The following is a 24,303-nucleotide window of genomic DNA, read 5'->3' on the forward strand; positions in this document are numbered from 1 at the left end:
CGTGAGTAGGCCTAACGAATTGAGCTCTCTTTCGTTTCTTCTTCTTGTGGGCCTACGTGTAAATTGGCAAATTAATCTGCAAATCATGTGCGTGCCGAACGGTAGGGTCTCATCCGTGGGTATTACGAATCAACTGCGATCCGTTTAACTCTGCGATGTGACAGATCAGAGCAATCTTTCATTTACTTATTTAACATGAAATTGTCAAATTGCTACTCCACATCAATCGCATACAAAGAAAATACAGAATAATTAGAACAATCATTAACATAAATAAATAACAGAGTGTCATGGGGACCTCTGCTCTAAAATACACTCATCAGTTGCCAACTGCTTGTCACCTAATGAATCAATGAACAAGTCAATTGATTCAGATGACTCTTTTGGAACAAATCTGAGTGAATTATTCAAATATTTACTCAAAAGGACACTCACCAGTTGCCAACTACTGGTCACCAAATGAACTGATGAGAAAGTCGATTGATTCAATTTATTCTTTAGAACAAATCTGAGTGAAATGTTCAAATATTTACTAAAATACTCAAAAAGACATTCACCAGTCGCCAACTACTGGTCAACAAATGAATTAATGGAAAAGTTCATTCACATTTATTTAAATAATGCTTTATATGACACAAATTGTTTCAAAGCTGCTTCACAGTAATAAACAGGAAGATAATGCTGCAAAATTCAATTATGAAACAACTTCAATTTTAACTGTTAAGCAGCTCTACAGAAGTGTCTTTGTTCAACTCAGTTTTGTTCAGTGTTGATTCAATTCAGTCAAAATTAGTCAATTATAAAACAACTTCGATTTTAACTGTTAAAAATCTCTACAGAATGCAATAGTGCCATTGTTCAGCTTAATTGAGTTCAATGTTGATTCAGTTCGGTTCAATTACAGTGTCAGTGTTGTAAAGTTCATCAATTATGAAACAAATTCAATTCAGCTATAAGCAGCTCTACAGAAGACAACAGCATTATTATTCAGCTCAATTTAGTTCACTGTTGATTCAATAGTGTCACTCTTCAGTTCTCATCTGATAGTGTCAAATGGATATTTCTGATTATTAAGAAGTCTTATAAACCCCAAATTAGCAAGCTAAAGCAGTCTTTTTGCTGAACAGAATCAAAAGATTCAAATCATGTAAATGAATCAAAACGACAGACTCGATTCCCAATGCCCCAGAATCAGAGAATAGATTATTTTTAGAATAAACTTCCAGCCCTATTTTAGGTTAACCACTGCCATAATGGATCAATGCTTGAGTAAAGATGTTTGTAACCACTACAGTAATGCACAGTAACGTTTACATACTTCACTATGTTTTTTCTCTCCTTTCACTTGCTTCCCGTCTTGAATTTTTCCCTCCCAGTGTCCACCCTGATCTCCCCTCCTATTCATCCATCTTCGTCCCTTCATTCTCCTTTCCAGTGTTGTGACGCAGGTTGGTAAAACCAGGCTGGGATATTTAATCCCTCACACTAATCAGGCCGAGGGACCAAAAACTTGCTTGAGAAGCAGAATCTCGCTCCTATACTACCAAATTAGTGTCATATCTCACTTCACTGTTATTACTATGGCTTAGAAAAACTCCTGAATCACACACACACGCCCTGACACACTCGTCAGTGTGTGTAGAGGTAAAGTTCAAGGGGGGCTGGTCTAACATGGAACAAATGACAAGTATTTTAGCACAATTAGGCGAAGTAACCTAACCGTAGTGAGGATTGAGTGAGTGGGGGTCCTTCCATTTCCAGCGCTGTAACTGTATCCCAATGCAACAGGACGGACCTGTTACGGACCTGCCAGACACGCTGATTACACACGATTTTTCACAGCTTAAAAAATAACGCATTCGGGTTGGGCACAAAGGGAAATACCTCCTCACTTCTGACCTGTGAAAACAGACTTCCACATCAGGTCAAAGTGTGCGCACATGTTCCCATCTTCACAGAGCCGGCGTTCCCAGCGAATACAAGCGGTTTATATTCGGGGTTATTCCATTATCACTTCATTATGTAGTAACTTAAAGGGATACTTCAACCAAAATGACAATTCTGTCATCGTTTATTCGCCCTCATGTCATTCCAAACCTGTTTGACTTTCTGTGGAACATAAAAGATGGTATTTTGAAGAACGTTGGGGTCCAAACAACATTGGATTCCATTTGCTTTTATTGCATGGACAAAACGAACTCTAAGACATTTTTCAAAACATTTCACAAAAGAAAGTAAGTCATACGAATTTGAAGCAACATTAGGGTGAGTAAATAATATAATTTTTTTTTTAAGTTACTACATAATGATAATGGAATAACCCTAAATATTAAGAGCAATATGTAATATTACACAAACTTTCCCTGAATTAAAAACAACAACAACAACAATAATTTTTTTTTTTAATAAATTAAAATAATAAAATAAAATAATTATTAATTCATTCAAAACTTGTATTGCAATAATTTATATTTTTTTTAAAACTGAAAACTTTCTTTCCGGCTAAATAAAGTAAGACCATTTTGCCAAATTAGTCACAAGGCATTAAGGCATTAAGTATGAAGCAGAATAAATGGTAACTCTTAACAGTAAATCTAAATAGTAAAAAATAAATAGTATCTATAAATATTAATGTTTTATTTGTTTAGGCACAACATCTGTAAATAAGGCACAAATAAAAGGATCAAAATAAACAGTCAAGTTATTTGTCTGGCCATACTGAACATGACTGCACAACGTACACAAAAACAGTCAATCAGAACATATTTGATGTTTAATATGCAGTTATGTGGAGAAGGATAATGGACCAATTAGATTTCAAGTGGGTGGAGCTAAACCGGCAAGTCATTGCTGAAAAAGAATCAACAAGTAATCAATAAAATGGTGCTTAGTTAACACGTTAACATTTTTTATTGAATTTAACTGTATAACTAAAAAAAAAAGCTAAAAAATTTTGCCATATTGCTAATGAATGCGTAATGTTAGCCAATTTTCTCTGCAGGATGCTTAGTTAACACGTTAACATTTTTTATTGAATTTAACTGTATAACTAAAAAAAAAGCAAAAAAATGTTGCCATATTGCTAATGAATGCGTAATGTTAGCCAATTTTCTCTGCAGGAGAACCTACAAGAACGCAAGAGAAAGAAAGACTGTGATGGAAAATGAGGTCACTTTTCTACGGTGCCACTCGATGGCCGCTGCCAGGACTGAGAGGTCAAATGTCTTCGGTCCCGAACATACCTACAGCCAAAACATGTGCCACACCACGACCCCACTCACATCTCATTGAAAATCACGTCAAACCAACACACACGCTCCGAAAAACTGAGAGCAACTTCATACACGTGATGGAAGCGAGCCACTGGGCAAAGTGACAAGTCAAAAGTCAAACGCCTTTTCCATTTCACACACATTTCATTTCATATGATATGTGAATGAGTTCTGATCAGGACAGCTGGACATAATTGATGACTGAACATGTTTATTTAAGCGTGTGTTTATGAGCCAATTGCAGCTATAGGAATATATACATAAACGGGCCAATAGGAGGAAATTATGTCATTTGTGTCAAAAAATGTCAGTACATTTCAATTAAAAAAAATCATTAAAAATAAAATAAATACCCATGCACTCCAAGAGCTCATAAGGAGTCCAATATTTAAATCCTGAAAATATCTGAATAAAAAAAATTTCAGCAATGTCTCGGTCATTCATAGTTAATAACATTTTGTTAAGATTTTTTATTACAGCAACATACAGTTATCAGGGAGGAAAAAAAGAGTGTGGTTCTCTCTTTTTCCTGTCAATATCATTATTAATATATTCCTAATAATCTCTAATTTTGTATGTATATGAAATCTAAAGGATGCTGATGAACAATTAATACATTCCACATGCTCCTTTTCATTTTACCTATAAATAATTTATCGCATGAACCAGAACAACACGTTTATGCTCTCTACACGGGTACACAGAGTTTTACCAAATAAAAAAAAAAATAAAAAAAAACCTGCATAAGGTGCCATTTTGGTCCATGACATAAAATGAGTTTGACATTCCTAGCTAGGGGGCAACTTTAAGAGCCCAAATTTCATCTGGCCTTAAATTTTAGCCTTATTATTAATACACTCACTGCAATTCCAATGTTAAATTGATAATAAGCTTGTAAAATCTTACTGGCTGAACAGAGCACTTGAAAAATGAGAGGATTATGTTAAAAGTCCTCGTGAGAAAATGGAGATTTTTGATTTATGGGCTCTGGGAGAGGGGGAAAAGTGACATTATGGAAAAAGTCATTGCACAGCGTGGCATAAGAGAGGTGCTGAGTTCATTAAATACACACACACACAAATGCGGACATTTAAAGTGTTTTTAAGTGCACTTATTTTACTCCAGCGCTCACCATCTTTCTCTCACACAAGTCTCATTAAAGGGTTAGTTCACCCAAAAATGAAAATCAGGCTGTGTTTTACTCACCCCTGAGGCATCCTAGGTGTATATGACTTTCTTCTTTCAGACGAATCCAGTCGGAGTTAGATTAAAAATTGTCCTGGCTATTCCAAGCTCTATCATTGCAGTCAGCGGGTGTTGCAGTGCTTCAGTCCAAAAGAAGTTAAATAAAAAGCACCAATCCATAAAAAAAAGTGTCTCACATGGCTCCGGGGGGTGAACCTAAAAAACTGCACAAACCGCAGGAACGGTATAACGGAAAATTTTAGTGGTTTTGATACCGTGACTTTTCCAAACCGTGGTATACCTTGAAACTGGTTATCGTCCCATGCCTACTCTGGGGTGAGTAAAACACAGCCTAATTTTCATTTTTGGGTGAACTAACCCTTTAAGGCTTCTTGCTCGGTGAGATGGGAAGAGAGGTCATTAAATCACATTAAAATGTCTTTTCACACTATACTTAACCAAGGTTGATGTCAATTATCAAACCTAGCACAAGGTAGTATGACACAAAAAGGGACAGCCCACTCAAAATGATTATTCGGTCATCATTTGCTAACCCTCATTTCTACTTTTGCATCTTTCTTGATATTTAAACTTAAGTGCCCTGTGAAAATTCAATGTCAAAAAAATATTTTACTTTTGTGCTCCACAGAAGAATTATAGTCAAACTGGTTTGGAATGACATAAATGATGAAAATTTTCATACTTTAGTGAACTATTGCTTTAAAACAGTGCGTCCTAAACCCCTAACGGTACGCATTTTGGATGTCTTCCTAATCTGACACATCAATTTCAGGTCTTGGAGTTGCTACTAAGGAGCTGATGAGTTGAATCAGGTGTGTTTGATTAGAGAGGCATACAAAATATGCAGTGTACTTCTGGCACACCAGGACCAGGGTTGGGAAACACTGCTTCAAGACAAACAGACTGTACATGCTGACAGTTTCACAGATGGACGAGAAGTAGTTATAAATACAGATGAATGTGCATATTGTGTTTATCATCTTGTCTCGACTGCATATTTACAAAATCAACTTGTTAATTAGTTGTCTGGGCATATAGTCGATTAATTAGAATTTAAATTTGTTCAATATGATTTCAGAATTTTCATGTTTCCAATGTGTTCAGAGAATTTACAATAGATGGAGCGCACCAGGATAGAGCAGAATGCAGGGGTTTAAAGACACATTTAATACAAGTTACACAAGTTAAGTTTAATGCAAGTTATTTAATACACGTTAACTTTAAACAGCATCTTAAAAACACTGTGCTCATGGCAGGACACTACAAAATATTAAAATAAATGAACAATGGAAAAAAACAAAACAATGCACAACACAACAAAGATGTCCGCATGAACATGTTTGGCTTTAGAAACAGTGCTTAATAGGATAAGATCAATTAAAAAAATAAAAATAAACTGTGTAAAATTAAGTAGCTCACTGTCAGGAGGATACAAATTAAAGCATCAGCTCTAAAAATATATATTAAAAGTCTAAATAAAGTAGTTGACTAGTCACCAACCTGCAGGTTTAATTACTAACCTCTAAAAATGACTTAAATAAAATAAAATAAAAAAGACAAAATGCAAGAGGAAATAATTGTTTTTTCTATTGTTATTTTTCGAGCTTTCTTCCTAACTCCTTGTTTTATAATAAACCCTGCATTATATGTTGCGAATATTGTTGGCTCTGTGACAATTTGTTTTTGTTTCTTTTTGTAAACTGCTTTGGATAAATGATTAAATGTAAATGCAAACAGTCAAATGCCCATGGCTGCAAACAGTAAATTAAATTTTTTTTTTACAAGGATTTTATTTTGCAAACTATCTAACAGCTAATGAGATCATGAAGCACTTCAAAAATGATAAAAAAAAAAAAAAATGTCCTGATAACCCCGTTGACCTCACAGATCAAACTCTTCTGACTACTCAGGATTAACTACCAACCCTGGATTAACATTAAATGTGAAAGGCTCAACAAATCTACCATGCTTTTTGCCACACCAACAAAACTAAACACACATCGCACAACATTTTGTTTACCAGGAGCTTTGAGGTTTTCGTTTATCTCTCTCTCAGAGAACAAAGCTTTATCTATCCTAAGCTAAAGAAAACCAAAGAGCTGTTTCCTCGGATAAATAAACTACTCGACGACTCAAAACTGCTAATACTCTAGCTGACAGTCAAAAGAAATCGGTCAACGGCTGGCTCCCGTCCAGCCTTCGCATGCTCTGGCATATCCATAAGATCGTGGTGACTGATTAGCCGCCGCTGGTATGATCTGGTTCATGTTAACTAGTTCACGGTGTTATGCAATACAATGCTATATGTTATGTGCTATATATATTTGACATGCACAGATCCGGACCGAGTTGCGCTGGTTCTTTAAACCAATACTAAGTCAGTCCTACTATTAAGATTAAGACGGAAGGTAGAAGAGATGGGGGGATGTCAACAAAGAGAAGTGTGGGGAAAGAGAGAGAGATTTCTGTTTTCACAGCTGGGCTGAAGTCTTGTTCCCACCCTTCTGACAGCAGTTCCCCTAAGGCGCCTTGCGTTGGCTTCCTCTCAAACACACACACACATATATATGCGCACTCTCTGCGCAGCAGAAGCATGTCATCTTTACTGACCTCGCAGAGATTTAAACACCTTTTGCTACTCCGCTGGACAGCGATCGGCTCCAAATGCCTCCACAGTCTGTAGAGCATAGTAATTACATCCTAAAACCTGAGTGTGTGTGTGTGTGTGTGTGAAGCAGTATTTTACTGTATTTCACCATTTTCAACATATCCAAACAACAGACCTGATCATCAGTCATTTCACAAGCTACAACATTTGGCAGACAAACTATCTGTTGCAGAAAGTACTTAGTACTTGATTCATGAGACTGATAGGCTCTGACCTCAAACAGTATTTGAACACGTAAAATTGTCAGAATGTCAGATATATCAAATCAACTGGCATCTAGAAACGAATGACGCAGGATCTTTTCTCTTCACAAACATTGTTTTCTTTGTCATTTTTTGATGTTTTGTGTTTTGGTGATTTTTAGTGAATGTATGAAGTCAGTTCTCCTCATGTTCACACAAGTGTACTTCATCACTTTGCACAAAGTCCTCATTATTATTTAGTTGGGGCAATAATAGAAAGAATCCTTTTTTTTAACAGACCATGCAGTATAGGTTTTCACGGGTCCACTTGGATACGAAAACCTCGGGTCTCTGGTCATTTAAAATAAATGTGCTTTTTCCAAATAGGCCCAATAAGACCCAAATTCTTTTCAACTGTCCTGGATGCGTACTTGTGCGTTCGTGTTCTTTTGGGAAATGCGCATAGAAAAGGAATAAACGTTTGTAACCTCGCACACAGAAATCCATCTTATATATATGAGATCCATCAGGAAAAGCCACAGAAGTCCTTCGCCGGAGATGAGGTAAATAGGGTTGCAGACAACACTAGCGAATCCATGATTTCTTAGGCTATCGATTTCATTTTTATCGAGCTGTCATGTTTATTTTTCCAATCCATTGGTCACAATTGAATGCTGAACTTGTATCCATCAGGCAGGTAACAGTAATACTACAGAAGTAAATAATGAAATGAAAGTAATGGAGCAGCGGCCAAATCAGTCAGCAGGACACCGGGATTTACACTATTATATTCAGGTCCAGTCAGATTCGAAAATAAATGCCGTCAGTTCCAGTCGGACTCAGGTCTAATTTTATCAGGTCTGTCTCGGGTCGGGTTTTTCTTGAAAAAAAAATTATTTATGCACGCCGGGTTCGGGTAAGAAGTGATTCGGGTCGATTTGGGTCAGGTACAGATTTTAGGACCCGAGAAGACCTCTACCCTGCAGTTTCTTTCCTGGAATTGTCCTCTACCAAATGGTTGAGAAGTCAGTTTATGGTAAACGCAGGAATGCATTTATAAATACCGAACATGTTCCACAACTACAAAAGTACATCATGCTAATTTGAATCTTCATTTTCAACCATATGTCTATTGTTTTATCATGTAAAATGTCTTTTTGTGACATATTTAGCTCAGAAAGTGCGCTAATGCACATATCTAATGCATTCACATTCAGAAAGTCTGTGTTTGATATACAGTGGTGGCCAAAATTATTAGAACACTAGTATTTTCACCAGCTAAAAAATAGTTTTAAGTCAGTTATTTCTATCGTTTGCTGTAGTCTGTCCATAGGAAATAACTGTTTACATTTCCAAACATTCATTTTGCCATTAATTGTAATAATCCAGTGAGATTTTTGTTTGCACAACAGCCAGTGCTCCACACAGAGATCTGACCTGGGGTGCGTTTCCCAAAACCATCGTTAGCTAACTATGGTTGTTAGTTCCACTGAATTCTATTAGCAACGACGGAACTTGCGACCATAGTTGCTTTCGGGAAACGCACCCCTGATCATCATCCAGTCTGTCTGGAATGACATGAAGAAACAGAACAAACGGAGACAGACTCAATCCAGAAGAACTGTGGCAACGTCTCCAAGATGCTTCAAGAGACCTACCTAATTTTCATTTTTGGGTGAACTAACCCTTTAAGCTCTATTGATAAGATCTTGCAAACTGACACTATGGTTTACTGGTCAAGCAAGCATGGTTATCGGTTAGTGGTCGACCGATATGGGTTTTTTGACAGCCGATGCCGATATCTTGCCGATATAATTGAATTTAATTAATATTTAAGAAATTTGAAATCATTTGAAAATTGATTAAAAATAATTGTGTAAAATAAGCATACTTATACTTTAGAAGACAAAGCATTTTTCACAAATAAATATTTAATAAAAATCTAATTGAAAAGGAAGTAAACACTGTAACCAACAGGGCACTCAGTATTCTGGGAAGTTTGTGGTATACCTTTTAATTCCTTTGTTTAACAGTTCTGTCTGATTATTAGATAGACTTCTATCCATATTAGACAGAACTGAACGCCGCACCGTCAAAATAAAAGTCCCGCCTCGAACACATCGGCCAAACAGAAAAACGTATGCCGATATTTGAAAAATGCCAAATATCGGCCGAGGCGATATATCGGTCGACCTCTATTATCGGTCAGTGATGATCTCAAAATGGCCAAATATCAAGCTGACAGATGATAGGCTATCACTATTATGGATTGCAAAACACAAAAAGCACAAAATACTAATGGCAAGGTGTTTCAAAAGAGGCAGTTGAATCAAAAACACATCTACTCACTCCCATAATCTTGCTCCTCTGCTCCACATCCTCCCACATGGAGTGGACGATGTAACGGCACATGTACTTCCCAGCTCTGCCTTCCTGCCGCATCCGGACCAGACACATCCTGTCAGAGCAGAGTAGAGCAGAGCGCTGACTCAACACAGCCTGACAAGCCGAGTGCCTGTGTTACGCTATGCTCTATCAGGATCTGCATAACCAGGAAACTAAAGGAATAGTCTAGGTTAAACAGACAGCATCTGTGGCCTGCTGCTGATTACCATAGAATCTCTTTTTTTACAATCTGAAGGACAAATCAATTTATTTTTCACAAACTCTGTCACATGGCATTGTTTTCCGTCCATTTTTACATTTGCGAACTACTCCTTTACAAATACTGTAGGAGATAAGAAGGTGTGAGTGTGTGTGTATGCATGAATGAATGACTGGTTGAGTTTTCCCAGACCATGTTTCTCTGCACAAACACAGTTAGTCATCGAGCAGATGCACGGCTGCACGCACAAACACTATGTGCCTTTAGCTGGAAGTGTACAGAGTGTTGGCACCAAACCGCCACCATTAATCATAAGTCTCATTCTGACGATATCACATTTTTTCATAAGATCAGCCAATCCTGAACACCTGTGCTTTGGCATAGGTGACTTTGGTGATTCAATTTAAAGATTAATTAAATACTTCAATGACATTTGTAGCAACATCCATATAGAATTCAAAATTTGATTGAAGTATTAATCAAATACTTTATTAAATAATGACATATGTAGTAATGTCCACACTGAATTTGAAATTTAAATTAATTTTACATTTACATTTTTGAAATAAAGTTTTTGGATTTTTAGAAAAAATTTAGACAAATGTAGAATGACACAAAATTATTCAGAAATATATATATTTTTTAAATGTACAGTTCTAGATCACTAATTAAATAAGCCAAAACAATAGAGAAAGTCCCAAAAAATCGGGATGTGGATACATTTTTAAACAAATGAAGAAATATATAAAAAAATGAAGAAATATTTTAAAAATCTACACTACTGTAACTAATCAACTAAGGAAAGACAATAGAGAATAAACAATCTGCATATAATTATTAATTCTGGCAATCCTGAAAATTAGGAAAATTGCAGAATTTTAAAAAAATGTCAGAATTAAATTTTAAAAAATTCCAAAATGACAGAATTCTGTGAAACATAAAAAAAAATAAAATAAATAATAATAACCAGAACGAGTGTTTAAAAGCACAAACACAAAAAAAATTATTGCAATCTCTGTTGAAAAAAGGTCTAAGAGTTGATTTGTTTGCTTTGTTGTCACTAAATTTCAAAGAGTATCATTGCACTCTTCAGAATGAATAGGTCTATTAAAACACCATTTGCAATCCACTTAGAAAATGAATATGCAGAATTTTAAAAAAATGTCAGAATTTAATTTTAAAAAATTCCAAAATGACAGAATTCTGGGAAACATAAAAAAAAATAAAAAAAAATAAATAACCAGAACGAGTGTTTAAAAGCACAAACACAAAAAAAATTATTGCAATCTCTGTTGAAAAAAGGTCTAAGAGTTGATTTGTTTGCTTTGTTGTCACTAAATTTCAAAGAGTATCATTGCACTCTTCAGAATGAATAGGTCTATTAAAACACCATTTGCAATCCACTTAGAAAATGAATATTAATCAACTCGATGCTTTACTTGAATAACCAATACAGGATTTAGAATTTGCATGACACAATGTCGCAAAACTGCATCCAAAAACTCACCAAACGTGGAGCTGTGCCACCAAGAACCAGGAGTTGAGCGTGTCGGGGAGAGAGCACTCTGGGAGAAAGAGAGGGAGTACAGGACATCATAAGAGAGAACGAGAAAACACAACACGTAGCCAAACCAATGCAAACTTGGGCTCCGATTCCAAAACCGCTATTGGGTTTACACCTGTTTTTTCCTCAGCTAAAGAAAACAACATAACACAGCTGTAAAGTGCCACATAAATCTTTCAGGTGCTGCTGAAAAGGTCCCTTTACGCTCATTTCAACATTTCGGATAAAGTGAGGGGTGTTTAGGAGTTCTTCAGAAAATTTAAATGAGCATGACATAAGACTCATAAGGCCATAATACGGTCTGAGTGTAAAAAAACTAAAAGATTCAGGACCAAAAATACTTACTTTCAAAAAACTCGTCATAGTTGATTCTTTCTACACAGCATGTGTACATGCGCAAGGCAGCTATCTTAATTTTCTGCAAAAGAAGAGAGACATTTGTGACACACATGATCAAAAAGCCACTCAATCCGGTGTGATCAAAAGCAGAAACTGATGAAATTGACCACGACACGGCAGTGTTCATATTTTCAGTCCGGTCTACCGAGCCAAATATGTGCCCCAAAATGAAGCAGACATGCTGAAGTTTTAGACAGCCGTGTGATGCTGATGACTCTAACATGGAAGGTCATCTCAGATTTCACAAAGTGTGGCCCCTGCTTTTGAAAACACAAAACAGGTAGTGGCACGAGATGAAGTCATCATTCCAGCACCAAAACGTGACAGTGTCTACTTCAAAGTCGAGCTGTTTGAGGGGTGTGGAGGCTGGAAATTCAACCTAAGACGGCACCAGTAAACTACTCAATTCAATTGTAGATGCAAAAAATCTGGTTGAGGATTTTCAAGACGTTCATATTTCATAATAATAAAATTCATAAATATATAAATGGGTCAAAGACATTAAGATGTCCGCATCAAAAGAAATTTACAAAAGTGATTTTATGTCCATAGAAAGCACATTAAATGTAAGTAAAGTGTCTACTTTTAAGGTTTCAAATAAGTTTTTGGAGAATAAAATGTCAAAATTTGGTTGAAATAATGTTACATTGTCATTCAGTGTAACACAATATTTATGTAAAAATTCAAACAACATGCTTATTCTGATGTGTACATATTAAAATATATAAAAGAATAAGGGAGCATATTCAATTTTATTGTGTTTTAAATGAGTAAAAAATTCTTACTGACAATTTGGACAAATGGGCAAAACCTAGGATAGTGGCAAATTGTAAAAATGTAAAATAACAACTAATTAGTATTTGGGGTGAAAGTAATTAGACTTTTAATATGTCATAAATTAATTTTTGTTGTAAATATGCCTGACAAGATTGTTACACTGAATGACATTTTAGTGGGTCTCTTCTGTAAATCAGGGGAAAATGTATGATATTTATTTTTTTGCTCAGAAAAACAAAAACAAAATTGCAATTCAATTAAACAGAAAATATTTAAATTTTTTGCAGGGGGAAACAAGAACAATTTAAAGCAGTATTACACTTATTGTTTTTATGCTTAAACTCTTTTTCGTCTTTGACCCAAATACAAATAAACGTTTTTTTTAATATCCTATATAGCATAAAAATAAGCATATTTTTAGATCTATTATTAAAAAAAATTATTCTATTTTTAAGGACTATTGCAGTTTTCTACATAGTGACATTTTTATGATAATTAAGCAAAACGTCCAACCAAATTCTCTATAATGCAATGTGTCCGGACATTTTTTGAGTATTTTTATACAAATCATTATTCTCAAAGGTGGCTCTCACTATATTCTCATTACTGGAATAAAATAATGCATTTTGTTTTATTATATTAGCCTGGAACTACTTTAAAATTTAAATAACCTCAATATTTCAATTAAATATCATATTTTTTCCATATTACAGAAATGCAAACCATTTTTGGCAACGCAGTAATGAGAATAATAAGAATTAATAATGAACGTAATTATAAAAATAAAAGGGCTAAATGCAAAAACAATATTCATAATATTTAAGCAAAAAAAAAAAAATTCACTTGTTTTTGGCATGAAATATAACCCACCTCAGAAAAACAAAAACAAAAACAAAATTGCAATTCAATTAAACAGAAAATGTTTACATTTTTTGCGGGGGGAAACAAGAACAATTTAAAGCAGTATTACACTTATTGTTTTTATCCTTAAACTCTTTTTCGTCTTTGACCCAAATACAAATAAACGTTTTTTTAATATCCTATATAGCATAAAAATAAGCATATTTTTAGATCTATTATTAAAAAAAATTATTCTATTTTTAAGGACTATTGCAGTTTTCTACATAGTGACATTTTTATGATAATTAAGCAAAACGCCCAACCAAATTCTCTATAATGCAATGTGTCCGGACATTTTTTGAGTATTTTTATACAAATCATTATTCTCAAAGGTGGCTCTCACTATATTCTCATTACTGGAATAAAATAATGCATTTTGTTTTATTATATTAGCCTGGAACTACTTTAAAATTTAAATAACCTCAATATTTCAATTAAATATCATATTTTTTCCATATTACAGAAATGCAAACCATTTTTGGCAACGCAGTAATGAGAATAATAAGAATTAATAATGAACGTAATTATAAAAATAAAAGGGCTAAATGCAAAAACAATATTCATAATATTTAAGCAAAAAAAAAAAAATTCACTTGTTTTTGGCATGAAATATAACCCACGTGTCAGTTTTTATGAAAAATTGTGATAAATGGGTGACATCAATATAAAACGGGCTCTATTTAAAAGAAATTAGTTTCGTAACACTAGATTTAGAGGTTGTTTCTTTACCCATTTGTTGTATTTGAGGGGTCCGGTGAAGCCCATGGCTTCAATCAGTTTGGTCAAGGCCCCCACCTCTTCATCTGTAGTCTGTGGGGTCTCTTTAACAGTATGCAGCTTGTAACAGAATATGGAAACATATCTGGCATTAGAGCTATATAAAACACTGGCATAAACACATGGGTGTATACAGACAGTGCATATAAACAATATGTTGACAAAAGCAGGTTACAAACTCACTGGAAGGCTAATACAAAACAAAACGCGTTTGAGAAAAACTAACTCTCTCAGTTATAAGATGCATTTTGAAGGATCTCTAAGGCTTTTGATTTTTAACATTGACAAACGGCCATTAAAATGTCAAATCTATCAGCTATTCCTGTTTAAGATCAGCATTTTACAATAACTTCCAGCTCAAACTGGGTACACTTTATGGAGTCACTGCAGTGAAAATGTTCCCTCAAGCCACCACTATGGATGCAATAAAACCTTCCCCAATGGATTTCTCACCGGGATTTTATGTTTTACTGCTATGATTAGGAATACTGACTAGTAGAAGTTTAGTAGACTATAATCAGCACTTGCCCTTAGGGGGCGTATAGGGAGGAAATGAGAATATGTTTCTCAACTTCTTTAGACTTTTGGAATTTCAGATTTTTAGTTTTGTAGAAAATATCAACCGTGTCGCTACATAAATTTATTTAAAACTAAAATTAGGCAAGACTTCAGAGTAAGTTTCCATTTGATAATATTAGTTAACTACATTAGTTAACATGAACTAACAATAAAAATACTTCTAAAGCATTTATTATTATCTTAGTTAATTTCAACATTTAAAAATACATTTTTAAAATCAAAAGCTGAACTAAAATTTACCAACAATGAACAGTTGTATTTTTATTAACTAACGTAACAAATACTGTAGCAAATGTATTGCTCATTGTTAATTTTAGCATTAACTAATAGGACGTTATAATAAAGTGTTACCTAATAGTTTTGACTGTGTAAATTTGTTTGACAACATAATTTCCATATTACTGTACTTCCATTTTGTTTTTGATATCTTAACCATTATGAAAACACATTAATATTTCACCCTAAAATCAATATAAAAGCATAGTTTTTCTTTTTGCAGAAAATAATGAACCCTGCTTTTAAAAATGATTCCGTTTTTTTTGCATTATGTCAACTGCCATCAATGTAATGTATCTAGACACATTTTTTTACTTTTGTGGTAAAAGCAATTTTTATCCATGGTGACTCTATTTGGTGATTCCTTAAGAGGCTTCCTCCAGGATTCCTTAGAGACAAATGGAAACCAAGATCAGAAAAAGCATCACACACCTCTCTTGTGCTGTGAAGAGCTCGGTATTGTGAGTGATTGGGGACGCCCACATCCGCTGTTATCCGGCAAGCCACCAAAGCCCTGGACTGACACACATCTTGTTCAATGGCCTGGGAAGAAAATATAAAATCTGACAACTGCTTTCCAATCTAGTTTGAAAGAAATAAAGGGATCTGACTCCTGTTTATCCCTTAATTGGTATTAATATGACTAATGAACTAACTGATGAAGAAAAATAAAAGTATACAAATGTTATAAAAACACAATATTACATACTAGTATATGAATCAAATTTGAAAGAATTATGCACTTGCACAACCGTCATAAATAAGACATATTAAATGCATATATACACATATATATATATACATACACAGACAGACACACACACACACACACACACACACACACACACACACACACACACACACACACACACACACACACACACACACACACACACACACACACACAGACACACACACACACACACACACACACACACACACACATAAGCACTTAAGTGATGTTATTGCCCTTTTTTATATTAAATTATCTATAAATTACCTTTCCGAGGACAGCTCTCGATGCTGAAGCGTTTAATAACTGTCTAACGGCGGACTGCAGCGGCCGCCGATACATGATTCCGCTAAAGTTACAATAATGGAGTATTACTGTAACTATAAAGCAGGAATCAGTGGTTGTTACTTTCTAACACGTTTTGTAACTGTTTGTTTTTGTCCCTCCCCCTTTACAGCAATGTCAAAGAATCTGTCCCGCCCTTAAAGTGGTCCGTGTGGAAATCAGCGCTGTGGAAAATAGTTCCGCCGATGGGCGAACCATGTCAAAGTTTGTGTATATGGTGGCAGTAACGCCTCACTAAGTAAGCATATATTATTGCTTTGCCATTATATTTCCCTGTGTCCTCTTCTAGTCTTGCCCCTGAGAATTCAATATATGAATTTAGTTTTGTGTTTTCACTACTTTGCTACTGGACCGTCCTACCTTGGAAAAAAAATGTACACTTACAAAAGAACTGTGCCAGTACCACATACTCAAAGATACGTAAAGGGGTAGTTAACCCAAAAATGAAAATTCTGTCATCATTCACTCAAAATGCATCTTGTAACTGAGAGAATATCTTCTTTTGTGTTCAGCTGAAGAAAGAAGTTCATACAGGTTTGTAATAGCTTGAGAGTGAGTAAATGATGACAGAATTTTCATTTTTGTGTGAACTATCTCTTTAAAAGAATACTAGGCTTATAATATTAAAGGCAGGGTATGTGATTTTTCAAAAACACTTTAGAAAACTGATTCGGGCCGAATAGCAAAACAAACTTGTAGCCAATCAGCAATAAGGGGCGTGTCTACTCGTGATGTGGAGGAGAGAGCTTTCAGTGCATGGGACGGACATTAGCCGAGCCGAGCGACAGAAAGATAGAGATGGCGGATAAAAAACAGAAGAGGAAAACGTCTGCGGAACGATAAGGCAAGAAGTAGGACCCGTGTAAATATCGGATCAGCTTTCCAGCGGTGGAGAGAACTCAAGGAGCGGAGGCCTGTGATCGGACGCCGAGGTTGCTTTGTTTCTTCTCAATAGTTGAGTAACACCGTGTCTACAACAGCTAAAGTCTGCCTACACTGGACGCGATCAAACGACCGTTGAAAACCATTTGAAATTTGTGTCATCACGTCATAAATAGAACCCGGCAGCAGTTTTCTGTCGGGGATTTGTTGCGCCGCGCCGCTCACGTCCGTAGACACGGTGTAACATTGGTTTTGCTTTGTTTCACAGAACTAATCGTTGCCTGGGTTGCGTACGTATATGTGGGGCGGAGCTATCAAAATAGGGGCAAGACCCTTTTGGGGTAGGGGCGTGTTTGTTTTGGTGATTTCAAATATCAACATTGGCTACCAGAAATCGCTTACTCTGCCTTTAATAATATTATACCATGGTACTTGTTGGTATTTTTGTGCCATAGGCCATCTACTATTGTAGATATACTTATTATAATAAGTACATAAATTATGTAATGGAAAAAATGTATTTGACATTTTACAAAATGCAGTTCTCAGTTTATTTTGAAAATTATTTAAACATACATGTGTCAAAGATGAAAGGGGGTTTCAAGAATCAAAACAATAAAAATTTAATACAGCTTTAAAAAAAAAACAAAAAAACATTAGCATATGTTCTTTTTAATTTAGTTTTTTCCTGAGTAAAAAATAATGACTATCATAAGCCCCGTTTCCACCACAGGAACTTTCCCCAGGAACTAGGGACTTTGTGCTCTGACTCAGTGTGTTTCCACCGCAGGAACCAGGATCTAAATAAAGTTCCGGGTAAAAATTTGCCTCTCAGAAACTCCCTGCTCGATAGGTAGTACTTTTCCAAAGGTCCGGAACTTTCGGGGGCAGGACTTGGGCGCTGAACATGCTGATTGGTTGAGTTCACGCAGCATTGTATTTCAACCACCATTTATTCGCATAATTTTTAAAAAATATTACTGTTATTGTGCCATGAAATGTAGTTTTAAAAGTATTTCAGGCAAGAATGTAGTTGTTTAACACACAAATCTGCGGTTTATTTATAAAGATAGTGCGTATTTGAAATTGTGCTTTGCCGATTTCGGAGACCTGAGCTCCACGCGATCAGCAAGCGCTCAGTGCTCATGTTTCCCGACGAGAGCAGCCTCACCTCGGTCCTTCTGACATTTGCCGCTGGCTCTGATGTCTCTGTAGTGGTTAAACATATAATTTGTTTTGAGTAAATCTAACAGGTAATATTTGGTCTTTATTATATTAATCTATTAATATGTTAAAATGAAAATGAAAAGAGGCAATACTGTTTGATATAATATTTTGTTTCATTGTAATGTATGTACGTTCCCTGCACTACATTTCCGCGGTTATTAAAATGTTTAAATGAAAACGAAAAGAGGCAGTGGTGTTTGATATCATATTTCGTCTTATTGTAAATACAGTGAGGAAAATTGCAGTAGCCAAGGCGAGCTGACTGACGTTATCAAGTATGCTGCTGTTTGCAGAATTACCGGACTTGCGTCATCCTGTCCGAACTACCGAGGATGCAAGTCCGAAATTTGCATACTTGGTATTGAGAAACGCGCGCAGACCTACGTCACCAGACTATTTGCCTAATCTTCTCTGTTCTTTAGACCGCAATGGAAACGCAGACAGCAACAGGTCTGGGGGAAAAAAAGTTCCTGGGAAAAAAGAAAGAATCATTAGATGACATTATAAAACTCTACTTACAGATCATAGTTCAGCCCCAAAATCTAATTAACTCTAATATTAAATCTTTACCAAGCTTTACCACTATTCTTCAAACCACTAGGTTTTACCCATTTGTCAACAAGTAGTTTTAAATCATTAAAAAAATAATAAAATTTAGTATTGTAGCATGTCCAAAATGTTGTTGTGTTGGGGATAACAATGTGCTTAATGTTAACGTTGCACTTTATTCATTTTTGTGTTGCGAACTGTTATTGGATGTTCGAGTTCAATGTGAAAAGAGGCTCCGCCCCCTGTGTGTGTAAGGGGAAACAGAGAGAAGGGGGGTCAGAAGAGTGCCTCACCGGTTCCAGTGCGGTTCTCTTAGAAGTCGGGGTGTGTACGGCGTGGGTTGTGGCCGATAACAGCCCAAATAAACACCCCTTTTGCATCAAAACACCTCGTCCTTGTCTGATAAGTAAAAGAATCGAAGACAGCAAGAAGGACAGTCACTGATTGAGTCCTGACTGAGCGTGCATTAGCTGAGTAGCTTCTTTCGTCCGCTGGTGAGAATGGATAATCCAGTTCGTATTAAGATGGAGGAAGATTACAATTATGCTGGAGCTGGGGCAGTACATATGTTTGGTGAGCACACCGCGGCGATTTCCAATTGAGAAAGCGGGCAGCCATTAGCCGCCGCTGCCGAACGCCAGTTGCTGGTGGCACCTGCGCGCCGATCTCGCGAGAAGTGATGGGACTAAAGGTAAACAATAATGGCAGCGCCCAGCCGGTTGGAATAAAAACACCAAAATACTCTGGCAGATCGGACTGGGAGGTTTTTCATGCCCAATTTGAGTTATTAGCTCATGCATTTGCTTGGTCAGAGGAACAGAAAGCCCTTCAGCTTGCTCTTTGCCTGAGAGATGATCCACTTTCATGTTTGTTGCTGCTTGACACTAGTGAGAGGGCTGATGACAGTGCATTGGTTGGTGCATTGAGACGGCACTTTGGACAGTGTTTCTGATCTGAACTTCTCCGGTCTGAGTTACACAGCCATCAGAGAATTCCAGGAGAACCACTACGGGCTCTGGCCAATGATATTGAATCCCTAGCAAGGCGAGCTTATGCACATATTCCACCATCGGTGCAGAGCGAGCTGGCCCACGATCAGTTCATCAGAGCTCTTTCCCCAGCAGAGCTACGCAGACATACACAGCTCGCACGCCCACGTGATTTGGCAGAGGCCCTGGAGTTGGCACTGGAGAGAGAAATGCAGTTGAAGCAGCAATGCGAGGGTCAGCAATTGACCCCTCCCCCACCATCAGGGCAGCTGGAAGGGGTGAGACGGCTGTGTATGTATGCGTGTTGCCTCCACCCAGGCGGCAGACACAGGCCCACCTTTGCTGGGGGTGTGGTCAGCCGGGAAATCTGGTTAAGGAATGCCCTACGTTGGCTAAGAATTTGGGAAACAGGAAGGGGGCGCAGTAGGCGGGACACTGCAGACCCCCAAGCCCATGTTACCGCTCGTCACCAGAACAAACAGACTGGCCCACAATGAACAATGGGATCAATGAGCATGGGGTGGTCATGGTGGGCAGAACAGCCATATCAGATTTTTGCCATATCCCCATTTGCATTGATGGCGTTGAATGCACCGCCCTAGTTGACACAGGGTCTACAGTGACTGTGGTTCGTCCTGATGTGGTGCCAGATGGTACGCAGCTAGAAGACACAGCGTTTCAGTTTCGCACAGTAACCGGTGAGCTGGCACCAATGAAAGGAAAGGGGCTGTTGACACTGACTGTGGGGGGCATGAACATACAGCATACAGTGTGGATAGCTAATGTGTACTTTTATAATGCAGGGAGATAATGCAGAGGAGCTCCAGTGAAATGGACACGCAGCAACAAGAACAGTTGTGGGAGCTGTTAGTGGCGTTCCGGGACTGTTTTGCCTGTGATGAAGGGGACCTGGGTCAGACTTCCCTGGTGCAGCACAATATCGACACAGGGGACGCAGCGCCCATATGTCAGCAACCAAGACGCATGCCCTTAGGTCGGCAAGAGGCTGCGGAGCAGGCATTGGTGAAGATGCAGCGCGCCGGTATAATAGAACCTTCTGAGAGCCCCTGGGCATCCCCAGTAGTCATGGTCCCAAAGAAGGGGGGGGGAGTGGTGCTTTTGCATTGATTACCGGAGGCTCAACGCAGTGACACGGAAAGACTCGTACCCTCTTCCCCGTGTGGATGAATGTTTGGACCTTGTGACTGGCTCTCGCTGGTTTTCATCATTGGACTTGTGGTGTGGGTACTGGCAGGTGCTGCTGACGCCACAAGCTCGACTCGAGGTAGAGGTCTGTGGCAATTTAAAGTCCTCTGTTTCGGTCTTTGCAATGCACCGGCCACATTTGAGCGCTCAATGGAGAGGGTACTGGAAGGTATTCCGTGGCAGCAGTGTCTGGTATTTTTGGACGATATACTGGCACATGGAAGCTTGTTCCAGTCAGCTATCACAGCCTTGAGGGCAGTGATGGAGAAGATCAGATTGGCGGGTCTGAAGTTACATCCTGATAAATGTTGGCTGTTGTGCAGGGAGGTGACCTTCTTGGGGCATCATATAGGCAGTGAAGGGATCGGCACTGCAGTGGACAAAGTGAGAGCCGTACAGGAGTGGCCTGTTCCAGTGAGCCAAATGGAGGTAAAAATCTTCCTGGGTTTGGCATCCTATTACAGGAAATTTGTACGGGCTTTTCCTATATCGCTGCTCCCTTATATAAACTCCTGCAGAAGAATCAGTGCTTTGTCTGGTCAGAGAGTTGTCAAAGTGCTTTCAATACTCTGAAACAAGCCCTGGTGTGCGCACCCATCCTGGCACCTCCCGACCCCCAACTGCCCTTCGTTCTGTACACTGATGCAAGTGGGGATGGAATAGGTGCAGTCTTATCCCAAGTGTGGCCAGACGGTGAGAGAGTAGTGGCCTATTTCAGCAAGACCTGCAGCCTGTGATACTGTGGGTAGACACATAGCAGCGGCCGCCATGGGAGGAGGTAGCGGCCCTCTTCCCATTCACCAAGGGATTGTGGGCCAAGTTCAAAGTTCAAGTTCAAGTTCAAAGTCTACGGCTGATAGATGGGGTTCTCCAGAGAGCATGGATGGTGCCAGCAACAGGAGAAAAGAGATGGCAAGTCGTGGTGCCTGGGGACATGCAAGAGGCAGTGTTAAAGGCCATGCAGGGCTCTGCTGGATCAGGCCATTTTGGGGTGACAAAGACACTTCGACGTCTGCATCAGGCCTTCTACTGGGTATGGCTAAGGCATGATGTGGAGGACTTCTGCAGGCGTTGTGATCTTTGTACAGCACGCAAAGGGCCGCAGGGTCAGTCTAGGGCCCAGCTACAGCAGTTTCCGGTGGGAAAGCCGATGCAGCGGGTGGGGGTGGACATCATGGGCCCATTTCCTCGCACCACGATGGGGAATCGCTTTGTTTTGACCACTATGGATTACTTTACAAAATGACCTGAGGCCTTTGCACTGCCTGACCAGGAGTCTGAGACTGTTGCCAACGCCTTGGTGGAGGGCATGTTTAGTAGGTTTGGGGTTCCCCAGAGTATCCATAGTGATCAAGGCAGAAACTTTGAGTCCAAGGTGTTCTCTTCCATGTATGAGCGCTTGGGGATCAACAAGACCTGCACCACCCCACTCCACCCCCAAAGCGACGGGCTTGTGGAGCGATTTAACAGGACGCTTGCTGAGCAGTTGTCCATCTTAACATCCACTCATCAAAACGATTGGGACACCCATCTGCCACTGGTCTTAATGGCATGTCGCTCTGCTATTCAGGACTCTACTTCATGCACACCAGCCCTACTCATGTTGGGTAGGGTGATTAGGACCTCTGCAGAGTTGGCCCTTGGTCGGCCCCCGGATACTCCACCTGTTCCTGCTGGACCCGAATATGCTAGACAGCTCCAGGACCGCTTGGACTCTGCCCATGCATATGCCTGGAGGCAGCTGGTGACTGCAGGTATGCGGCAAAAAAGGGCTTATGACTTGCCCGGGGGCGTGACTTTGGTGTGGGAGAGCTAGTTTGGGTTTACAACCCAGTGAGGAAAAGAGGGAGGTGCCCAAAGCTGGACAGCCACTGGGTAGGACCATGCCCAATATTGGAAAAGCTGGGGGAGGTTGTGTATCGTGTGCAGTTGTCCCCTCGGGGGCGCAAAGTGGTACTGCATCGAGATAGGCTGGCTCCTTACCGGGGCGCTGCTATTGTGTATATATTACATACCTCTTCCAACCATGCCAGGGATGGCTAAACGAACACAGAGCGATCACACTAGTCAAATGAACCGGGCTTTGGGGGTCAAACGCGCTCGGGCACGGTTAAGATTGCCTAGTGTTGGTACACCCTTATTCTCCGCATCCCGCACACACGAGTCTCTACCCGCCGATCAAGTGTTGTCCCGCGCCGTACTCTGTTGTGTTGGGTCCTGCAATAGTACAGGTCTCTACTCAGAAGGTGCCTGTTATACTGTTTTGATCGAGGCTCTGGACTCTGAGCATAACTTGTTTTTCAATAACAAACTATAAAATATTTTCTATAAAAACGTTAATGCCCTGGCAGTGGCAAATAGCTTTGGTTTTATATTTAATTTGATTACATTAATGTGTGTGTGTGTACCTACTTAACCATATTTTGGGGTCAAATTTGTACCCAAAAGTGAGCCAAACCTGACAAAATCTCCAAAAACCTCCCTTTGGGGACGTCCTCATTACAAGAAATATTTTAACTGCTACTATGTAAAAGGAATACTGCTGTAAAAAAAGCACCTTATTTGTTTAAAGTGTTTGCAAACCAAATGTTATTGCACTTTTGCTCATATAACAGTACTTTTAAATTAACAGAGTGCACAATAGACTACTTTTGAATTCATTATTGAATTTTGTGCATAACCATGCGATTAATTGCGATTAATCGCAGAAAATCATGCGATTAATCTCAATTAAAAAATAAAATAAAATAAAATAAATTATCATTGCCCAGCACTAATAATTTTATAAGTACATGTCAGAATAAGCATGCTGTTTAATTTTTACATTGATATTATATATATATATATATATATATATATATATATATATACATCCCCATTTAGATAGCTAAGTAATCATGTGTGTGTGCGTGTGTGTGTGTGTAAACTCAAATCATACATGATTCTTTATGTGTTTTTTTGTCCTTGTGACTGAACTGCATTGCAGAGGGATGTTTAGCATTTTGGCAGCGACAGGTGAACTGCTTGATGTCGTCAGACAGTGGCATGCTGCTGGCAGGCCGCTAAACAGAGAAATCACATCAGTTGAGATGACGAATGGCTGGCTCTAGTCTGTTCTAAAGATTAATGTTGAATAAGTATCTGGCTTCACAGCTCCCGAGCCACAA

At 38.3% G+C, this 24,303-nt stretch overlaps 1 protein-coding gene across 1 annotated transcript in view; it reads right to left on the reverse strand.

Moving 5' to 3' along the window:
- The window catches only part of LOC107723922 (ubiquinol-cytochrome-c reductase complex assembly factor 1-like), a 23,894-nt gene extending 7,461 nt beyond the window's left edge, over nt 1-16,433 (reverse strand). The window contains exons 1-6 of the mRNA XM_016532651.1: nt 16,206-16,433; nt 15,638-15,748; nt 14,303-14,410; nt 11,843-11,915; nt 11,441-11,498; nt 9,678-9,786 (exon numbers count right to left, since the gene is read on the reverse strand). Of these exons, the coding sequence (XP_016388137.1) occupies nt 9,678-9,786; nt 11,441-11,498; nt 11,843-11,915; nt 14,303-14,410; nt 15,638-15,748; nt 16,206-16,280 (534 nt within the window). The 5' untranslated portion in view covers nt 16,281-16,433. The remainder of the gene's footprint in view (nt 1-9,677; nt 9,787-11,440; nt 11,499-11,842; nt 11,916-14,302; nt 14,411-15,637; nt 15,749-16,205) is intronic.
- Nucleotides 16,434-24,303: the final 7,870 nt, after the last annotated feature.

This window comes from Sinocyclocheilus rhinocerous, unplaced genomic scaffold (assembly GCF_001515625.1).
Source record: "Sinocyclocheilus rhinocerous isolate Xijiao unplaced genomic scaffold, SAMN03320098_v1.1 scaffold875, whole genome shotgun sequence".
Taxonomy (NCBI): Eukaryota; Metazoa; Chordata; class Actinopteri; order Cypriniformes; family Cyprinidae; genus Sinocyclocheilus; species Sinocyclocheilus rhinocerous.